At 44.9% G+C, this 17,799-nt stretch overlaps 1 protein-coding gene across 3 annotated transcripts in view; it reads right to left on the minus strand.

Annotated features, from left to right (window-relative positions):
• FAM149B1 (family with sequence similarity 149 member B1) overlaps window positions 1-17,799 on the minus strand; it is a 1,523,608-nt gene that overhangs the window by 1,174,807 nt on the left and 331,002 nt on the right. For all 3 annotated transcript variants that reach the window (XM_044056091.1, XM_044056089.1, XR_006362759.1), the window contains exon 5: window positions 15,988-16,155. In XM_044056091.1, coding sequence (XP_043912026.1) covers window positions 15,988-16,155 — 168 coding nt within the window. The remainder of the gene's footprint in view (window positions 1-15,987; window positions 16,156-17,799) is intronic.

Raw genomic sequence — 17,799 nt, forward strand, 5'->3', positions numbered from 1 at the left:
ATTGGCTCCACGGTGTCCGGTTCCTTCCACGCCCTGGTGGTAATGAGGTCCACCAGGGGTCGGCAGGAGGGGACACCCAAGAGGTAGACGGGCCCGCTTCAAATGCCTCCAACAACACGGACTCGTCCAAGGAAGACTTGGGGGCCGACCACCCCCCCCTTATACGGAGCATTTCCATGATGTCTCCAAATGAGACATCCTCGGGGGGTGACGGTGGGGAGCCTTCCCCTTCCTCCAAGTCCGTGTCTTCCGTGAGAGACTCGGGGGAGTCAATGTGCCTCCTTTTGCACGTATGCTTGCGAGGGACATCCTCTGGGGGCTGTCAGAGGACTCCTGCAAGCAGCAACTTGTTCCATTGGAGCAACTTGGGGCACAGAAGCGGGCTGTCCCAAGGGCCGGATGGTGGAAGCCTGGCCCAGTGCAGAGGGAGGCGGAGCCGAAACAAGTGCCGGGGTCCGGAGACCCTCAACAGGGCCCTCTCCACTACATCAAACGCCGAAGGGGAGCCGACCTCGACCAAAGGATCCGACAATCGGCTCCCCCTCGGATCCGAAGAGTGGATCGAGCGCGCGCCGGATCCGAAGGGACAGTGCGCTCCGACACAGACGGCGCCGAAGGAGCACTGATCCCCTCGGATCCAGGCTCCGAGAGGTCGGATCCGATGCACTCGAGGGCAGGGTCGGATCCGAAGTACAAAGTACTATCGGCGCCAACCCACCCCCGGCTCCGAAGCTGCTCGGCTCCAGCTGCTCCGAACCCGGATAGCGGGTCGGAGAAGGAGCAATCGGTTTGAAAAAGGGTGTTGAGCTCCCCCCCAGAGGGGGGGGAGGCAAGAGCACTCCCATCTGCATCTGGGCCTGGATGAACCTTCTCATCATCCGGTCCAGATCAGCATCCGAAAGGCTATACGTGGATCTCGACGAGGCTACCGAGGTAGGCCTGGAGTGCCTCCTCGATAGCCTCGACGGAGATCGGGTCTCCTCCTCCTCAGGTCCCGGTGAAAAACACACTGGAGACCGGAGCCGAGAAGGAGGAGACCGAGCCGACAACGGAGCCGGGGGAGAAGCCCGCTTGGCTGGCGGGGCCGAAACAGAGGTCTCGGCCCGCCGCTTATGGTGCTTCTCCCTCCGGTCCTTTTCCTTAGCATCCCTCTCCTCCGAACCAGAAACGGGAGGTTGAGTCCCAGGAGGAGGAGGGTGCCAGAGGAATAACCGTAGGCACGGTTACTCCGAAAGGAGCGGAGGTCGGAGCCGAGTCTGGCGGTAAAAGGCCCGCCAAAACAAGCTTGGACCTCCGCTCCTTCAATGCCCTGGGGTTGAACCCTGCACAAATGGAACATCCAGATGTGAGGTGTTCAACCCCAGGCATCTAACACCGAGTGTGGCCATCAGCTGGGGAAAGCTTATGGCCACACTCGGAGCATTTAGAAAATATAGATTTGGGTTGGTCTGCCATCCCAATCTAACAAAGTAGTTACCAAACTAAAAGTAACTAAAACCAATATACACACACAGGCCCAACACACACACACTACGCCAACAGCGAGGGGAGGGATAAAACTTTTAGATTAACTCTAAAAAGTAAAAATATCAAAGGGGAAACCTACACTTTCACACAAAAAATCAATAAAAACTTCAAAATTCTAAAATTTAACAGTAAAACTAGCACTTAGCTTGAGAGCTTGAGAAACAAATCCAGTCACCATGCGTGGCAAACGAGATCTGAGGTCATGAGGGTAGAGCAGGGCATTATGGGTGAGGGGAGGAGCTGAGAGCTTGGATCCATAGCTGGAAAACCATGCCGGTTCGGATCCGATATCGGATCCATAACCCACAGGTTGCAGACAAATGAATCTCCTACTTCAGATGCTTTTGTTTTGTCCAAGTAGAAGCGTAGCTGCCTGTGTATGTCCAAAGAATGCAGAAGTTTCTCCCCTTTATTTTGGGGGTTTGGATAAAAAGTAGGCAAATGGATGGTTTGGTTAAGAGCCACACTAGATACCACCTTTGGCATGAAGGTAGGGTTTGTCCTTAATGATACCCTGTCCTGATGAAAAAATTATAAAAGGTTCCACTGCCATTAATGCCTGTAGCACTGAGACTCTTCGTGCTGAAGTTATTGCCAGGAGCAGAGCTGTTTTCCATGATAAAAATTTTAGATCGGCTGTATTGGCTGGCTCAAAAGGTGGTAGGGTCAGTTTTTCCAAAACGAAATTGAGGTCCCAAGTTGGTGTTGGTGCTCTCCGGGGCGGTCTTATGTTTTTAGCCCCTCTGAGGTACTGCTTTAGCAAGGGATGAGAGAATAAAGGAGGATCCGTGTTGTAATGTGCAGAAATGGCAGAGGCGTGGATCTTAATTGATGAAAAGGATAGACCTTTGTCCAGCATCTCAGTTAAGTATTGTAAAATCTGAGGAATGTTTGGAACAAGAGGGTCAAGGCTGTGTGCCTGGTTCCAGGTGCAGAATCTCCTCCATTTTTCTGAGTAAGCTTTCCTGGTGCTAGGCCTCCTGGCCTCCAAAATGACATCTATAACAGCTTTAGAGAGAGGTGTTGCCTGTTTGACTAAAGTATCTGCCATGCAGCCAGGTTTAGGGTTTTGAGCTGACCGTGCAGGATCTGATTGTTTTGTTGAGTCAGAAAGTGTGGAATTTGGGGCAAAATCCATGGTGGGCCCTGAGCTAAGTTCCTTAAGATAGGGTACCAGTGCTGGCATGGCCGGTCTGGAGCAATGAGGATCATCTGTGTTTTTTCTTGTCTGGCTTTTAGGAGTACCTTTGAAAGGAGAGGCAGTGGTAGGAAGGCAAAGACTTTTAGATTTTTCCAGCTGAACAGAAGAGCATTCACTTTCCATGCTTGTTTGTGATAAGTCCTTGTGCAGAATTTTTGTAGTTGGCAATTCAGAAGGGAGGCAAAAAGATGTCTGGGCATCCCCATTTTTGTGTTATCATGCTGAAGATTTGCGGATTCAATTTCCATTCGTGAGGGTCCATGATATTTCTGCTTAGGTCATCTGCCAGAGTATTTTTCTTCCTGGCAGGAATTGTGCTTGCAGGTGAACTTGGTACGTTAGAGCTGTGTTCCACAAGGTCATGGCTTGCCTGCATAGGGGATAAGAATGTGTGCCCCCTTGTTTGTTTATGTACCACATTACTGTGGTGTTGTCTGTCTTTAGTAATAGCTGTCCTGGATGTAGAAGGTCCTTGAAAGCTGTTCGGGCATTTTGAACAGACAACATCTCTTTTTGATTGATGTGAAGATGCATCTGGTCTGTGGCCCACTTGTCCTGAATGCATTTTCCTGCCATGTGTGCTCCCCAGGCGTAATCCCAAGCATCTGTTGTTAGAGTTTGCCTGGCTGTGGGTTGGGTAAAAGGCTGACCCTTGTTTAGGTGACATGCCTGTGCCCACCATCAAAACTCCTGTTGTAGGCAGGGAATCATTGGAATTACTGCTTCTAGACTGTGAGAATGTTGAGTCCAAACACTTTTTAGGTACCACTGTAATTTCCTCATATGCAGTCTGGCATATGGTATTAGTAGTATGCAGGATGCCATGAATCCCAGGGCCTGCAGAATTTTTCTTGCAGGGAGATGGGACGTTTTTGCCAGTAGTTGAAAATATTGAGTTAGTTGCACTTGTTTGTCTGGCGTGAGGTAAGCCATCTAGGCCATTGTATTTAAGCTGGCACCCAGGAATGTAATCTGTTGTGTGGGCACTAGTTTTGACTTATTTTCGTTTACTGTGTACCCTAGAGAAATTGGCAACTTTTTTACAAATGCCAGATGCTGTAGAAGAATGTTCTTTGTCTCTGCTTGAATGAGGCAGTCGTCCAGGTATGGATATATCTGAATTCCTTTTTGTCTGCAAAATGCAATTAATTACTGGTGCCAGGCATTTTGTGAAGACCCTGGGCACAGTAGATAAGCCAAAGGGCAGTGCAGAGAATTGGTAGTGCATTGTACCAGCTTTGAATCGGAGGTATCTTCTGTAATTTTGTCTGATAGGGACATGCAGGTATGCCTCTTTGAGGTCCAGAGTAACAAGCCAAGCCTTCTTGCTCAGCATGGGTAGAAGCTGCTGTAATGTCAACATTTTGAATTTCGGAATATCCAGGTAAGTATTCAGAATTGAAAGGTCCAGTATAGGCCTCCAGGCTTTGTCCTTTCTGGGGACCAGGAAGAGTCTTGAGTAAAATCCTTGTCCTTGTTCCTGTTGTGGTACTTTTTGTATAGCTCTCATGTCCATGAGGGCTGAAATTTGTTTTTGTGCCTCTGCCCATTGATTTTGTGTCAGGTCTGGCATTCCTTTTAGCTTTGGTAAAGTATGAAAGTGGAATCTGTAACCTTGAGACACAATATTCAGGACCCATTTGTCTTGGGTGATTGTTTGCCAGTTTTGAGAAAAAAGTGCTAGTTTTCCCCCTAAGGGGGCTTCCAAAAGGGACGTGCTTGGCATACGCAAAGGAAAGTAATTGTGACGGTTTCCTGTAAGGTTGGGACTTCTCCTCACCTCCTTTTGGGGTTGAGGTGCCCCACTGTCATTGTCTGTTTGAGCCTTGGGGTTGAGATCTGCCTCTTGGGCGTCTGTATCTGCCTCTCTGTGGCCTGTCTGACATTGGAAAGGACCAATTTTTTGTTGACCAATTTCTGCTAAACTGAGGTGGCTGTACCTGTAAGAAATCCTTGACTGTTTGCATAGATTTAGCTTTATCCTCCATTTTCTTTAACACCTCTTCTGCCTCAACATCAAACAAGGTATCATGCTGTAAAGGAGCATCCAATAACTTTGCCTTAACATGATCAGGTAAACTTTGTTCTTTTAACCAAGCATGTCTTCGAATAACAGAACCTGCAACTGCGGCTCTACAAGAGGCCTCTAAAGAATCAAAACCACATTGCAGAGTATGTTTTCCCACCTGTTCAACTACATGCAATAAATCCTGCATTTCTTTACAATCAGGAGCTTCAGAGCTAGCAAGCATTTTCTGTTTTAACTGAGCCATTAAATATTGTCGGTACTTAAGCATGTGAAACTGGCAATTTAAAGCTCTTAATGCTAAAGTTGCATACGTGCATACTTTCTTCCCCCATCTATCCAAAGCTCTGGAATCTCTGTCAGAGGGTACTGGATTTTTTGCAATGGAAGCCTTAACCCCTTTTGGACCCTGGGAAATAGTTTCTGGATCAGCAGAAGGGTTTTTGTAAAGAAAGTTGTGAGAGTCAGGGACTCTATAATACCTATCTGGCTTGGCTGGAGCAGGGGGCAAAGAGTCAGGAGATAAGCTGGATTCAGAGAACACATCATCCACAATGTCTAGCACAGGCGGAATAGCCAGGGGCCTGTGTTGAGACAATAAGAGAAAATCCCTGAGCCTTTTCTTGGATTCCGAGTAATCCTGACTTTTTCAATGGAAATGTTTCCTCATGGTATGTAAAGTTTCCCCAAAAGAATAATCCTCAGGAGGAGAGGCTGAAGGGATAGATTCCTCAGCATCAGAGTCCTCATAAGGGGGGTAAAGAGTATCCCTGGTCTGAAAAGGAATCAGAGGAAATGGAAACCTGATCAGAGGAGTCATAGTCTGTATCCTGCCTAGGCCTTTTCTCAGGAGGGGGATGGGAACCCTTGATTAGAGTAATGAGGTCTTCGGCCATTTTAAGCATCTGTTTCTTAGGCATGAAGGACTGTCCAGGAGAATGCTGTACTTGTTTCTTTGTCTTTAATGGTACCTTTGTCTTGGCTGTTGTCTTAATGGTAAGTTGTGAAGGTCTGAAAACACCCTCAGAAGCCGATGCCTGCTCAGCAGCTCCGGACCCATCTGAGGGATTGGTTTCCGTAGGCCCAATACCTTGAGTTTCCAGAGGCCTAGATGTCTCCACGTTGGAGTCGGAAGCGGCCTGTGGCTCTGAGGTAGCGGGTGTCAGGGGCTGCAAAAGCGCCTCACTGAGATCTGGTGAACCGGCGACTGGCCTAGAAGAGGTTTTGTCGTCGGTTTTGGACCTCAGATGCCTGTCTTTATCCTTGTCTTTGCGTTTTTTCGGTATTGAGGTCATCGGCTGATCCGACGGCATGGTATAATTGAACCTTCAGCCGAAGTAGTGTAAAGCAAAATCAAAACGTCATTTTATAGTGCGTTTGTTGAATCTAGCACAAAACCGACAACTAGTGACGTCGTGATCAGGGCCTAGGCATGGAATACAGTAAGAGTGGAAGTCCTTATGAGGTATTTGCTTCCCAGAAGAAATACAATTATTAACTTTTTCTGACATCGGTCTGAGGCAAGAAAATGGTTTCCCCAGTGGGGTACTTAGCTTTATTGAAGACTACGGATCTGAAATTCGACTTCGGAATCTCAGGAGTCGGCCGACCGGCACTTGAGAACTGCTTCTGCTTTGGGCACCGCGCGGCAAGAAAGACTGAAGAAAATGGCGTTGGGTGCATATTATATACCCCTGGCGCACTGACGTCAGGGAAGAAGCGACAGCAACCGACGCCGGACCAAGACTTTGAAACTCTGGCCAACTGCGGGACCACCTGATGGCAGGATAACCCAAATGTGATGACTGCAGCAGTGTAACACGATGAACATCAGAGTCCCAATCATCAAGAAAGAATGAACACTGACATCACAGATCAATTACTCAGATTTTCCTAAATCCTTAAGCTCTATGAAGGTAGAAGCATAGTTGTCTGTGCACATCCAATAAATGTAACATATACTTTCCTTTGTTTGAGAAGTTTGGAAAGAAAACTGGGAGATTAAAGAACTGATTAATATTAGACTCAGAGGCAAACTTTGGCAAAAATGATGGATTAATTTGTAAAGATAACCTCTTCTGAAAAACTACATAAGAAGGTTTAGAAGAGAAAGTCTGTAGTGCAGATACTCATCTGGCGGATGTAATAGCAACTATGAAAAAAGTCTTCCAAGACAAAAATGTAAGGTCAGATTTAGCCAAATGTTCAAAGGGAGGTTGAGTCAAGGCCTGAAGCATGACATTTTTCATCCCAAGGAGGAGTAGGATCTTTTAATGGGGGTCTAAGTAAAGAAATTCCTCTCAGAAAAGTTTTGCAAAGTTTAGAGGAAGCTATGGTAGAGTTATTTATTCCCAGTTGAAAGTTGGAAACGGCTGCTAATAGTTCTCTAATACTTGGGAAATTAGCACCTTTATTGAAAATTGTGGCTAGAAAGCCAAGGACATTTGAAATCAGTGCTGAAAAGGGGTCTAGTTTTTTGCTTAGGACTTAAAGTAAAAATCTTTTCTACTTACTCTTGGAAATCTTTCTGGTGGAAGCCTTATGGGAAGATAAGATGTGTCACACAGGGAGGAGACCCTGGGCTGTCTAGCAATCAAAGGAACTGGGGAAACCATGTGGTCAACTTTAGGCCTGGTATATCCTGGTGAGTCATGCCTGTCAGATGAGAGAGGAGATGTAGAGCTGGATCCACAATCCAGGATGGATGTCGAAGATGAGAACAAGAGAAGGGAAACCAAATCTGACAAGGCCAGTAAGAAGCAGTGAGGACAACCGTGCACTTCAATTGAGATGCTTTCTATAGAAATTAGCATCTCTCGGTGACTCCCTTGGTGGGGGGATCAGGGCAAAGAACCTGCTGCATTTGTTGTCGAGGGGTGAAGCAGAAAAATTGCAGTATGGTTGGCCCCACTGATGGAAAATTCTCTCCACCACATTGACTTTGAGAGATGTATAGCATCAAAATGGACCCGTTTAATTTGTCTGCAATCTTGTTGGATATCCCTGGGATGTGCATTGCTATTAGAAAGTGACTGGAAGAGATTGCTCATGGTCATACTCTCAAAGCTTCTCGACAAAGTGGGTAAGATCTGGTTCCCCCTTGTTTGTTGATGCACCAGACTATGGTCATATTGTCTGTCTGAATCTCAATTGTCCTGGTTTTAACAGTGTCTTGAAAGGCCTGCAATGCTAGCAGAACTCTCATTTGCAGGACATCGACATGCATCTTGGGTACCATATGCCTTGGACTGTCCTTCCCAAGAAATGTCCCCCTACCAGAGTTGGGAGATGTCCATGGTCACTGTGGTCTTGGGCTGAAGAAGAACAAAAGGACAACCTTCGTACATCTGCTTGGAGTGGATCCACCAGATAAGATTGGGCTGAATAAGAACCAGGGGACAACCTTCGTGGAGCTGCTTGGAGTGGATCCACCATATAAGATCATTCTTGCCCACCTGAGTAATTTTGATTGACATGGATAAAGGACATCAGACAATAGATCACTGAGTGGCCAGGGTCCACTGAAAGATTCTCATATGGAACTTGGCCAGCAGTACAAGGGTGATTGCTACTGCCATGGAACCCAAGGCTTTGTAGTATCAGTCTGGCTGGAAACCAAGAATTCTGGACTATCTTCTTGACCTGGAAATGTATGCTGTCTATTCAAGAAAGAGGAATAGAGGCTATTTAATTGACAATATTCAGATGAGCACCAATGAATTCCAGACTGTGAGTTGGTGTGAGCTGAGATTTGTTGTACCTGATCGATATTCCAAGATTGCAGCACAGCTGGAGCAAGTAGCTTCTTGTTTGAATCAGTTGATGCTTGGTTGGAGCAGTCAGGAGCCAGTCATCTAGACAAGGAAGCACGTGGAATCCAAGCAGTTTCAAGTGAGCTCCTACAACTGCCATGCACTTGGTGAACACCTTGGAGGCTGTTGTGAGACCAAAGGGCAGTGCTCTGAACTGGTAATTACTGGCTCCCAACGTGAAGTGTAGGTATCTTCTGGAATGTTTGTTCATTTGATATGATAGTACGCATCCTGAAGATCTGCTGAGCACATACAATTGTCCTTATGCAGAAATGGCAGAATGGACTGAACCATAAGCATCTGGAAGTTTGCATACCGAACAACTGATTCAGTTTGCCAAATTCCAAAATTGGTCTCTGGTTCCCTGTCTTCTTTGGCACCAAGAAGAATCTTGAGTAAGTTCCTCTCTCATCTGGTGGTCCTCTTGGATGACTCTTATTTCTAGCAGCTTTTTTATTTCTAGAGAAGATGCTTCCCTCTGACTGGATGGAACACCAGAGATTTTCTTTGAAGTTGACAAAAGGAGCTGGGAAAATGGTATAATATATCCTCTGGTTATTATGCTCTGCAGCCATGGATCTTTTGTGATAGTTAGCCAGGTTCTCTTTGCAGGGATAGATGATCCCTGACTGTGTCCACAGATGGCCAACTCAGGCCTCCACTCAAGAGTGCTGGTAGGGTTTATCTGAAAAAGAATCTCTAGATCCCTGGTTATGTGGCCCACCACTGCCACTGGGATGGTGTCTACCATTTAAGATTCCCCCCTCTGCCTCTGTGGGAACTTTCTCCATATGATTCCTGGAAAGGACTCTGGGACCTATTAAACCATTTTCTATTATCATCTCACTGGCTTCCAGAGAAAGACTTTTTGAAGAGTATAAAAACACACACAAACAGCAGACAGAGTCTTTCCCTGTTGTTCACACCTGGAGAGTCTTTCTTTTACCTTGCGGCCACAAAGTGAGGTTCTGTCAACAGGTGCATTAACGAAAGAAAATTTAAATGGTTCTGCAAAGTCACACAAGAGCATCCAGGCATGTCTCCCAATGGATATGCCTGAACCCTCCACCCATGAGGTACCTTCTGCAAAGTGTTAGATTAACCTCAAGGATGAATTAGCTATTGAGTGCAGATTAGCCAGCTGAGAGAAAATTCTATTCCCTTCCTTGGAGGACATGCATCCCAAAAGAGATTTGGTAAGCTCCTTGATCAAATCTCTCTGCAGTCTGGTAAAATATGCCAAAGAATTTAGTGACCTAAGAGCGGTCACTGAAGCATAGCCACACTTACCAAACCTGTCCAGCGCTCTAGACTCTCTGTTAAAGTGGTGAACAGAGGAACTCTGTTCCTCTTGTTCCTTCCCCATGGCTGACTCAACAACCATGGCATCAACCAGCACTCCTTTACTCCAGTGTAAATGGTCTTTGGGAGGTGCAAGGACTTTATCGGGACTCTTAGAAATTGGCTTAATGGTGTCCATTTCCTTCCATGCCTGCCGAGAGACCGTATCAACAAGTTCATTGGGTGGTTGAGTTACCCAGGAGGTAGATGGGCCAGACATGAAAGCCTCCAGAAACACTGATTTCTCTTAGGTTCATAGGTTCATACTAGGCTATCTGCCCTAGGGCATTTATAAGCCTAGCCAGAGTGTGTTTGGCTTTCACCACCCATTTTAAATGAATTTTGCTATGCCCTTTTTCAAGGTTAGTATACTGTGCCCTCTGTCTAACAGTGACACAGAAGTGATACCCTTGGTAAACCTATGATCTCCCATCCACTCATCAAGATTCCTCTTGAAGACAGTCAATGAGGGACTCTGCCTAACATGGGCTGGGATTTTATTCCAGAGTGAAGGGAGCCTCTGGGTTATGAATCTGTCTCTCCAGCATGTCCTATTTATTTCAGTGCTGAGGTTCAAGTCTCTCGAGCGCGTAGCTCGATGGGATTTGGATTTTCTGAGGTGCAGCATGTCCATTAATTCCGGGTTGGACATGGCTTTATACGTCAGGCACAGATCGCCTCTGAGCAGGCGGTATGCCACTGAGTAGAGCTGGAGTTTCTTTAACCGGGCAGCATATGGCATCTGTTTGAACCCTTTGATCCTCTTGGTGAGGTACTTTTGGGGTCTTTCCAGTTGCTGCAGGTGTCTGGTAAGGTACATCCCAAAAGGGGCATTGTACTCAATTATGGGCCTGATGAGGGATGATTAAAGAGGCACGCCGACCTCCCATGATCTAGATGCGAATCCCTTCATGATTAGGTGGGCTATATAAAATGTTTTTCTAACCACTTTGGCCATGTGGTTTTCAAATGAGAGATTGCTATCAACTTGGGTCCCCAGGTCCCTAATTACTTCTTCCGTACTTAATGGATTACCACCTATGTGGTAATTTGTGGGCACTTTGTTTTTACCAAAGGGGATGACTATACACACTTTTTGGCGTTTAGCTTGAGGCCATGGCTCTGGCACCAGTTGTCTGTTTCTATGAGGCCCTTTTGTAGGATGCTTGTGTCGGCTGGATAGTCGATTATGGTGCCTAGTTTGCAGTCATCTGCGAACTTGGTCAGCCACAGTCCTTCCGTGTTGGCCTGTACCTCCGAGAAATATATACTGTACAAGAGAGGTCCCAGGACTGAGCCTTGTGGGACGCCACTTGTAACTGGTTTGAAGTCTGACATGGCTCCAGCAATTCTAACCATGTGGGTTCTGTCCTTGAGCCAGTTTGCAACCCATCTAGTGACATAGGGGTTTATATTTAAGCTGGTAAGCTTATCTATAATGCCCGAGTGGGGTATTGTATCAAAGGCTTTTGCGAGGTCCAGGTAGGCTGTGTGGACCACCTTCCCCTCGTCAATGGCCTTGGTGACTGTTTCAAAGAAATCAACCAGGTTTAAGAGGCAGGATCTGCCCTTAACAAAGCCAAACTGGGTAGGACCCAGTGTCTGTAGGTCCCCAATATCTTTATTTATGAGGTCCATGATGATCCTTTTCCATAGCTTTGCAGACCAAGCTAGTCAGGCTTATGGGGCGATAGTTTCCAGGATCCGTTGAAGCACCACCTTTGTGGAGAGAGACCACTGTTGCTGTACGCCACTCTTTGGGTACATATCCTGTAGTAAGGCTGAGATTGAACAGTAGTTTTATGTTTGGGTTTAGCTCTTCTTGGAGTTCATGTAGGACGCAGCCCGGGACACCGTCTGGTCCCATTGATGCTGTGTTTTTTGCTTTGGAGAGGACAGCTCTTACCTGAGCATCTGAGATGTCAGGGGGGCAGCACTCCGCTGGGATAGATATTTGCCCTTTTGGTGGGGAGGGGGGGGAGTTTGCACTGAACCGGTCAGCTAGGATGTTGGCAATGTCTGTGGATTTGGTGTATTTTTTGTCATTTTGGACTAATTCTGAGCATATCTGGGAATTCCCACCCAGGTTCCTAACATAACTAAAAAAAGACTTGTGATTATCCTTCGGGTCCTTTGCAATTTTTCTCTCGAAGCTGGCCTTAGACAATTTTATGAGTGCCCGTAGTTTTTTGCTAATACTGATCAGAGATGCCTTCCCTTTTTGGGATTTTGCTCTATCATGTAGTAGCTTCTTATTTCTATTGTATTGTCTGCCTTTGGAGGATTGGGTCTTGGTTTTATTTGGGATTGCATGATCCATGCATTCCTGAAGGTGTTCATAGAATGCGTTTATAAAGGATTCTGCGGTCTGGGCCATATTTTCCACAGGCCCGGGGGCTTTGAAGGATTCCACCTTGGTTTTGAGGAGTGTGAAATTTGCTTTAGAGAAGTTTTTCACTGTGGTTTTCTGGGCAGGTGGTGGGAGAGAATGGTTCTTGGGTGACCAACCACCTCTTTATTTAAGGAGTTCCACGATGTCTCCGAAGGACACATCCTCAGGTGATGATCTGGGGAACCTCTTCCTCTCATCAAAATCAGTGTCCCCATTGTGGGACTCCTGCGGAAAAAGTCTAAGTGCCTCCTCTTGCACATTTTCTTCTTAGGAACATCCTCGGTGGGATGCTCCGGGAAAGTATCGTAAGAAATAATAATACCCTGATGTGTGGGCTGGAGACTAGCTTGGATTGGCTGTCCTGGTGGAATGGATCATTGAGGCTCAGGATGTGAAACAGAATGAGACAAGGAGGTCTGACCTGAAGAGGGCAAGGGCATCTGATCTCTAAGAATATAGAAAACACTCTCCACTTACTCAAAAGTGGAGCACCTAAGAAAAGCAGAAACTGATGGATCGGACATCAGACCCTCTTGGATCACTGGTTCACCCAGCCCTCTCATAACCCCAACAGAGAAGGAATTCAGACCAGAGTTATATAATGCCAAGGCTTCGAGGGGAAGAGATGGCTCTGAAAACTTTGGAGTAGACTCCAACGCCGTGGAGCTGCTGCCAACAGTTCAACTCTGAGAATCCTCAGACTCCAAAGTGCTTGGTGCCCATCAACTCAGAGAAGCCATAGGAGTCAAAGAATCAATAATCTTCGAATATGAGGTAGTCGCTCCCAAGGATTTTGAATCCGATGGCTATGAAACCGAACAGCAGACTGGAGAAGGAGAACTCAATGGTGCTGTGGCTCGATGGAGGCTCTCAAGACTCAACAGGGTTGAAGTTGAAAGGACTCCCATACTGAATCTGTGTCCTGAGGAACTTCATCATCATCCTATCCACATCTGCTTCAGATAGGTTCTTGGAAGATCGAAGAGATGAAGCTGTAGAAGGGGGCCTAGAGTGCGTCTTCTGGGTGACTGTTTGAGGAATGGAGAAGGTAGCCTGGAAGGAATAGGCTCCAATGTCAAAGGACGGCTATGAATCTGAGGAGATCTTTCAATCTGTGGCTTAGGATCCAGTAGAGTCGTCTCTGACTTTTTAAAAATTTTTGCAGGGGGCTCAGAAGAAAGAGCTAAAGTTGAGGTGGAAGGACAATCAGGTGACCTTTTATATGTCTTCTTTTCCTTGGTAAGAGAGTCGCCCTTTTTGTCTTGCTTTTTAGAGGTTTGAGCCCCAGCAACCAAAGGAGACATTTGGAAGGAAGACCACCCCTAAAAATAAGTTTGTTCTTCCTGTCAATCAAAGCTCAAGAATTAAATCCTGTACAAATTATCACTTCTACATCAGGCCTAAGTAGTATACATATTCCCTGTGGGCATTAGAGTTTAGAATTTTATGCTCCCAGATAACACATTTTTTTCAAACCCAAAGGTTTACTCATTTCTTACCAAACAAGAAATACAACAAGTAGCAAAGAAAGGGAAATGTTATAAATATTGATAATATATGCAAGATTTGTTTTAACAAATAGTAAGGAAAAGAAAAAAGGGAGAACCAACAATGGTATCGGACAGTACTGAAAAGTACAAGCAAGGGAAAGGAAAGACTTCCAACAATAGTATTGGCAAGTACTCAAAGAGTACGAGAGTAGGTTGTTAAAGGAGATGAAGAATAAAACGGCAAATAGGGCACAAGGGAGGTATAAAGAATGAAAGAAAAATAAAATATTAACTATTTATCAAGAAATAGATAAAACTAAACTCACAAAGTAAATACCAGCGACTGTATAAGTACTAATGCGTGAGAGCTCACATTCCATGTCTGTTCACAATGGTGACAAACAAGATCTGACGCATGTTAGGTTGATGGGACATTATGGGTAAAGGGAAGAGTTCAACAGGTCAAGGATCCTATGATCTCTAAGGAGCGGCTGAGTCAGATAAGAGTATTGGATCCAAACGCAACAGTTGAGGAATGAATGAAAATGACATCAGATCTAAATGTTTAACAGTAGAATTAACTAAAGTTGCAGAGTCAGGTGTGGGATAAGAGTACAAAAACGTAAAAGATTGATGAATTTTACAGAATCTATGCCTGTTTAGAAGCTGCAGTCAGACTATCAGGATAATTGTTGGCAGTGACACACACATCTATGGAAATTGGAGTAGTAGTAGATTTGAAGAGTAGTGGATACCTACAGCTTTCTGTTTCTTTTTGACAGGAAAAAATGGGGCCAACAATATTATTAATGGCAACAGCAGCTTCTCGGGGATGGGTACAACATTCTGACCAAACAGGGAAGTTTTCCCTGTTACTTTTTCCACGACTGACAAGAGTGGCTCTCCCTTGCCCACTGAGGGGACCCCAACAACCGCAGATGATGCAGCTAACCGCCAGTCTATAGTGGCTGTAGGTACACCAGAGGGACCAGGGGTAAACAATGAGGGGTCTGAGGAACAGGATGTGGCCACAGCAGAGTCACTCACCTGTGGCTGAGGCAGACTGTTAGCCTGATGAAGTGACAAAGGATACTTGCTTAACGTTTCCTTTTTGTGGATGAAAGAAGGACCAACTACAGGACTGGTAGTTTGTTCCATGGTTAAGCTGAAAATGGTGCCTAATTCCTGGAGAACACAAGCTGGTAAAAATTCAAAGCTGTGAAAAGTCCCCCCTCCACACAAAAAAAAAAAAAAAAAAAAAAACACAGTAAAATGCTCTTTAATGCACTTTGCCAGCCCCAAAAATTAAAATAAACATACTTTTTCCACAGGAAAAAAATGGTTTTCAACAAATTTAATAGCTTTTAAACTGACAGGAAAAAAGTGTTCTCCCTTTTAAAAGGGCAGCTAAGTCTCCAAGTCTCATGGCTGTCTGTTAAAACACAAACCCCTAGATTAAAATCAACTTTCCTATGCAGGAAAGTACATTTAAACAATAAATTAAAATTTGGAAGTTTTCTACCCCCAAAGGATACTTATTTACCTAGCAACAGAACAGCAACAGCAGTCTTTAAAATCACTTGTTCATAAAAAACATAGTAAGAACCACTTTCAAACACTTTGTCAGCTCCAAAAAGTAAAATAAACACAATGTCTCTAGAGAAAAAATGGTTATCGAATACTTTAAACTACATTTGAAACTGGAGCACGCTTCCTGCTAGTTTAAAAGTACAGCTAAGTATTGTGACAGTCAGTTAAAATACAGAACCTAACTTAAAAATAACTTCTCTGAACAGGAAAGTACAAGTACAATAAACAATGTTTTAAGCGTAGAAGGTTTATTCCCCAAACAAACTTTTCTGCCTGGCAAAGGAACAGCACACGCAGACAGTTTATTGTCTAATGCCTGCAGAGGAGCACTCTCTTCAGCAGAAGGAAAGCTCTGAAAGGCTTAGCACTCAAAATTGTTTTTAGGCTGCTCAGTTCTAGCTGCCAAACTGTTTGGAGTGTGTGTGTTTTAAGTACTCTTACACTTTGGAAGCTGGCTGCCTGTTATATCTTTGGCATGATATAATCCATATAACTAAGGTTACTGTAGCAGTGATCAACATGATGAACTTCTCTTTAGTTGCATATTCTCTCTGAAAAGCATTCTGATAATAAAAAAAAAAATTGTAGTACTGGGCTTCATTACTTACATACTCCTGCAGTCAAATGCCAGATATTCTTCCACCACACCTTCAGAGACAAGCACACCACTATACTCATCATCTTGCCTTTCTTCAGCATAGGTGGGTTTTGGAGAAGCAATGTCTTTATAGAAAAAAGGACTGGACAGTGCAGTCTTCTTTCCAAAAATACATAATCTGAAAGATTAAAACAAATAAACAAAAAAATCAGACAGTATATTCAATTATCCTTTTAAAAATGTATAAACTGCTTTAACTATGCTAAAGTTAAAACTTGCAAATGTCTATATCTTTAGAGATAAACACAGTGGTAACATGTATGTTTAGGTTTGAAACCAAGAAAACACACATGCTTACACCCACCCACACTCTCACTCACACCTGCAAATCAAAAGTGGAGACTATGGTCATAAAATGTGTGAAGAATGTACACTACAAGGACATTCAAGATGGCTACTCAATGACACACAGGTTAATTAGAGTTTTCCCATGTGAAAAATGAGAAACTGTTTTAAAGCAAGTAAAAGTTATCAGTTTGGATAGCATGCAGTGGCTGACTACTAATTATACTGCCTGGATGCCAACAAAGCAAGAGGTTCCCTGGTTCAATTCTTGGCTGGGGTGCCTTCTGTGTTGAATCTACATGCACTCCTAGTGTCCGCTTGGGTTTCCTCTGGGTGCTCCAGTTTCCTCCCACATTCCAAAGACATGCAGTAGGTGGACTGGAAATTCGTGCATGTGAGTGTGTGGTGTGGAAGAACTACTTTGGTAGGGCTAGTCACCCAGTGGCGTAAACCTTGGCTCTAGATGATTGTCACTGTTGAAGTAACAGCCCAACTTCATGTGCAAAATGAGAAAAGGGGGTTGTGAATAGATAGATGGATGGATGGATGAATGCCAGCAAAGAAGAAATTTGGAGAAAGTCATTCAAAATATGAGAAAAAAATGCTCCAGCTCTGAAAAATTATCAAATGGCAAATGATCAACAAAAAGCACATCCAATCATCCTTCCACAACAGTGGCAGAATGGACTGCAAAGTCACCATCTGGAAATTTGATCAGTAGCAGAATGGACTGCACTGTGACCATATGGAACTTTGAGTGTTTTACAAATTGGTTCAGACTGCTTAGCTCCAAAATTGGTCTTAGGTCCCCCGTCTTCTTTGGCTCCAGATCCTTGTTGGTCGAGGGGGAGTGCTTGGATGACTCTTTCTCAGCAGCCTTTTTATTTCTGTGGCTGCTGCTTTCCTCTGACTGGCTGGAAAGTTTGGAATTCTTTTTGGTCTGTTGGGAAGACAGAAGGAAAAAATGGGGTGCAATAAACTCTAGATATTATTATGTGCACACAAGTATTTTTGGTAATGGGTGTCAAGGCTTCTAGGTGCAGGGCTAAGTACCTTCTGACTGCCTTCAGAGTACAGCAGTCAGGCAACCCTTTAGGGGAGCTGAAAGGCCTTCTCAGCAAAAAGACCTCTGAAGCCCTGATGTTGTGGGCCTCCTCTGCCATCAGGGTGACATCTTCCATTAGAGTTTCTTCCTGTGCTGTGGGGGAGGATATGTCACAGTAGGAATTCCTGGGAAGGCCCTTGCATCTTTCAGAACCACATCCTTCTGCCTCCTCTCTGGTCTGGGTGAAAGTCCTTTGAGGGATAAAAGGACGCATTCCTGTGGCAGATAATGTCTTCCCATCCTGATTGCCCATAGAGAGAGCTTCCTTTACCTTAGGGCCAATTAAGGTCACTCCATCAAATGGAACACTGATGAATGGCATCTTGAAGGGCTCTGCAAAGTCAAAGACAAATACAGTCATGCCTTCTTAAA

The sequence above is a fragment of the Protopterus annectens genome, chromosome 14.part0 (genome assembly GCF_019279795.1).
Source record: "Protopterus annectens isolate FY-2018-M chromosome 14.part0, PAN1.0, whole genome shotgun sequence".
Lineage (NCBI taxonomy): Eukaryota > Metazoa > Chordata > Ceratodontiformes > Protopteridae > Protopterus > Protopterus annectens.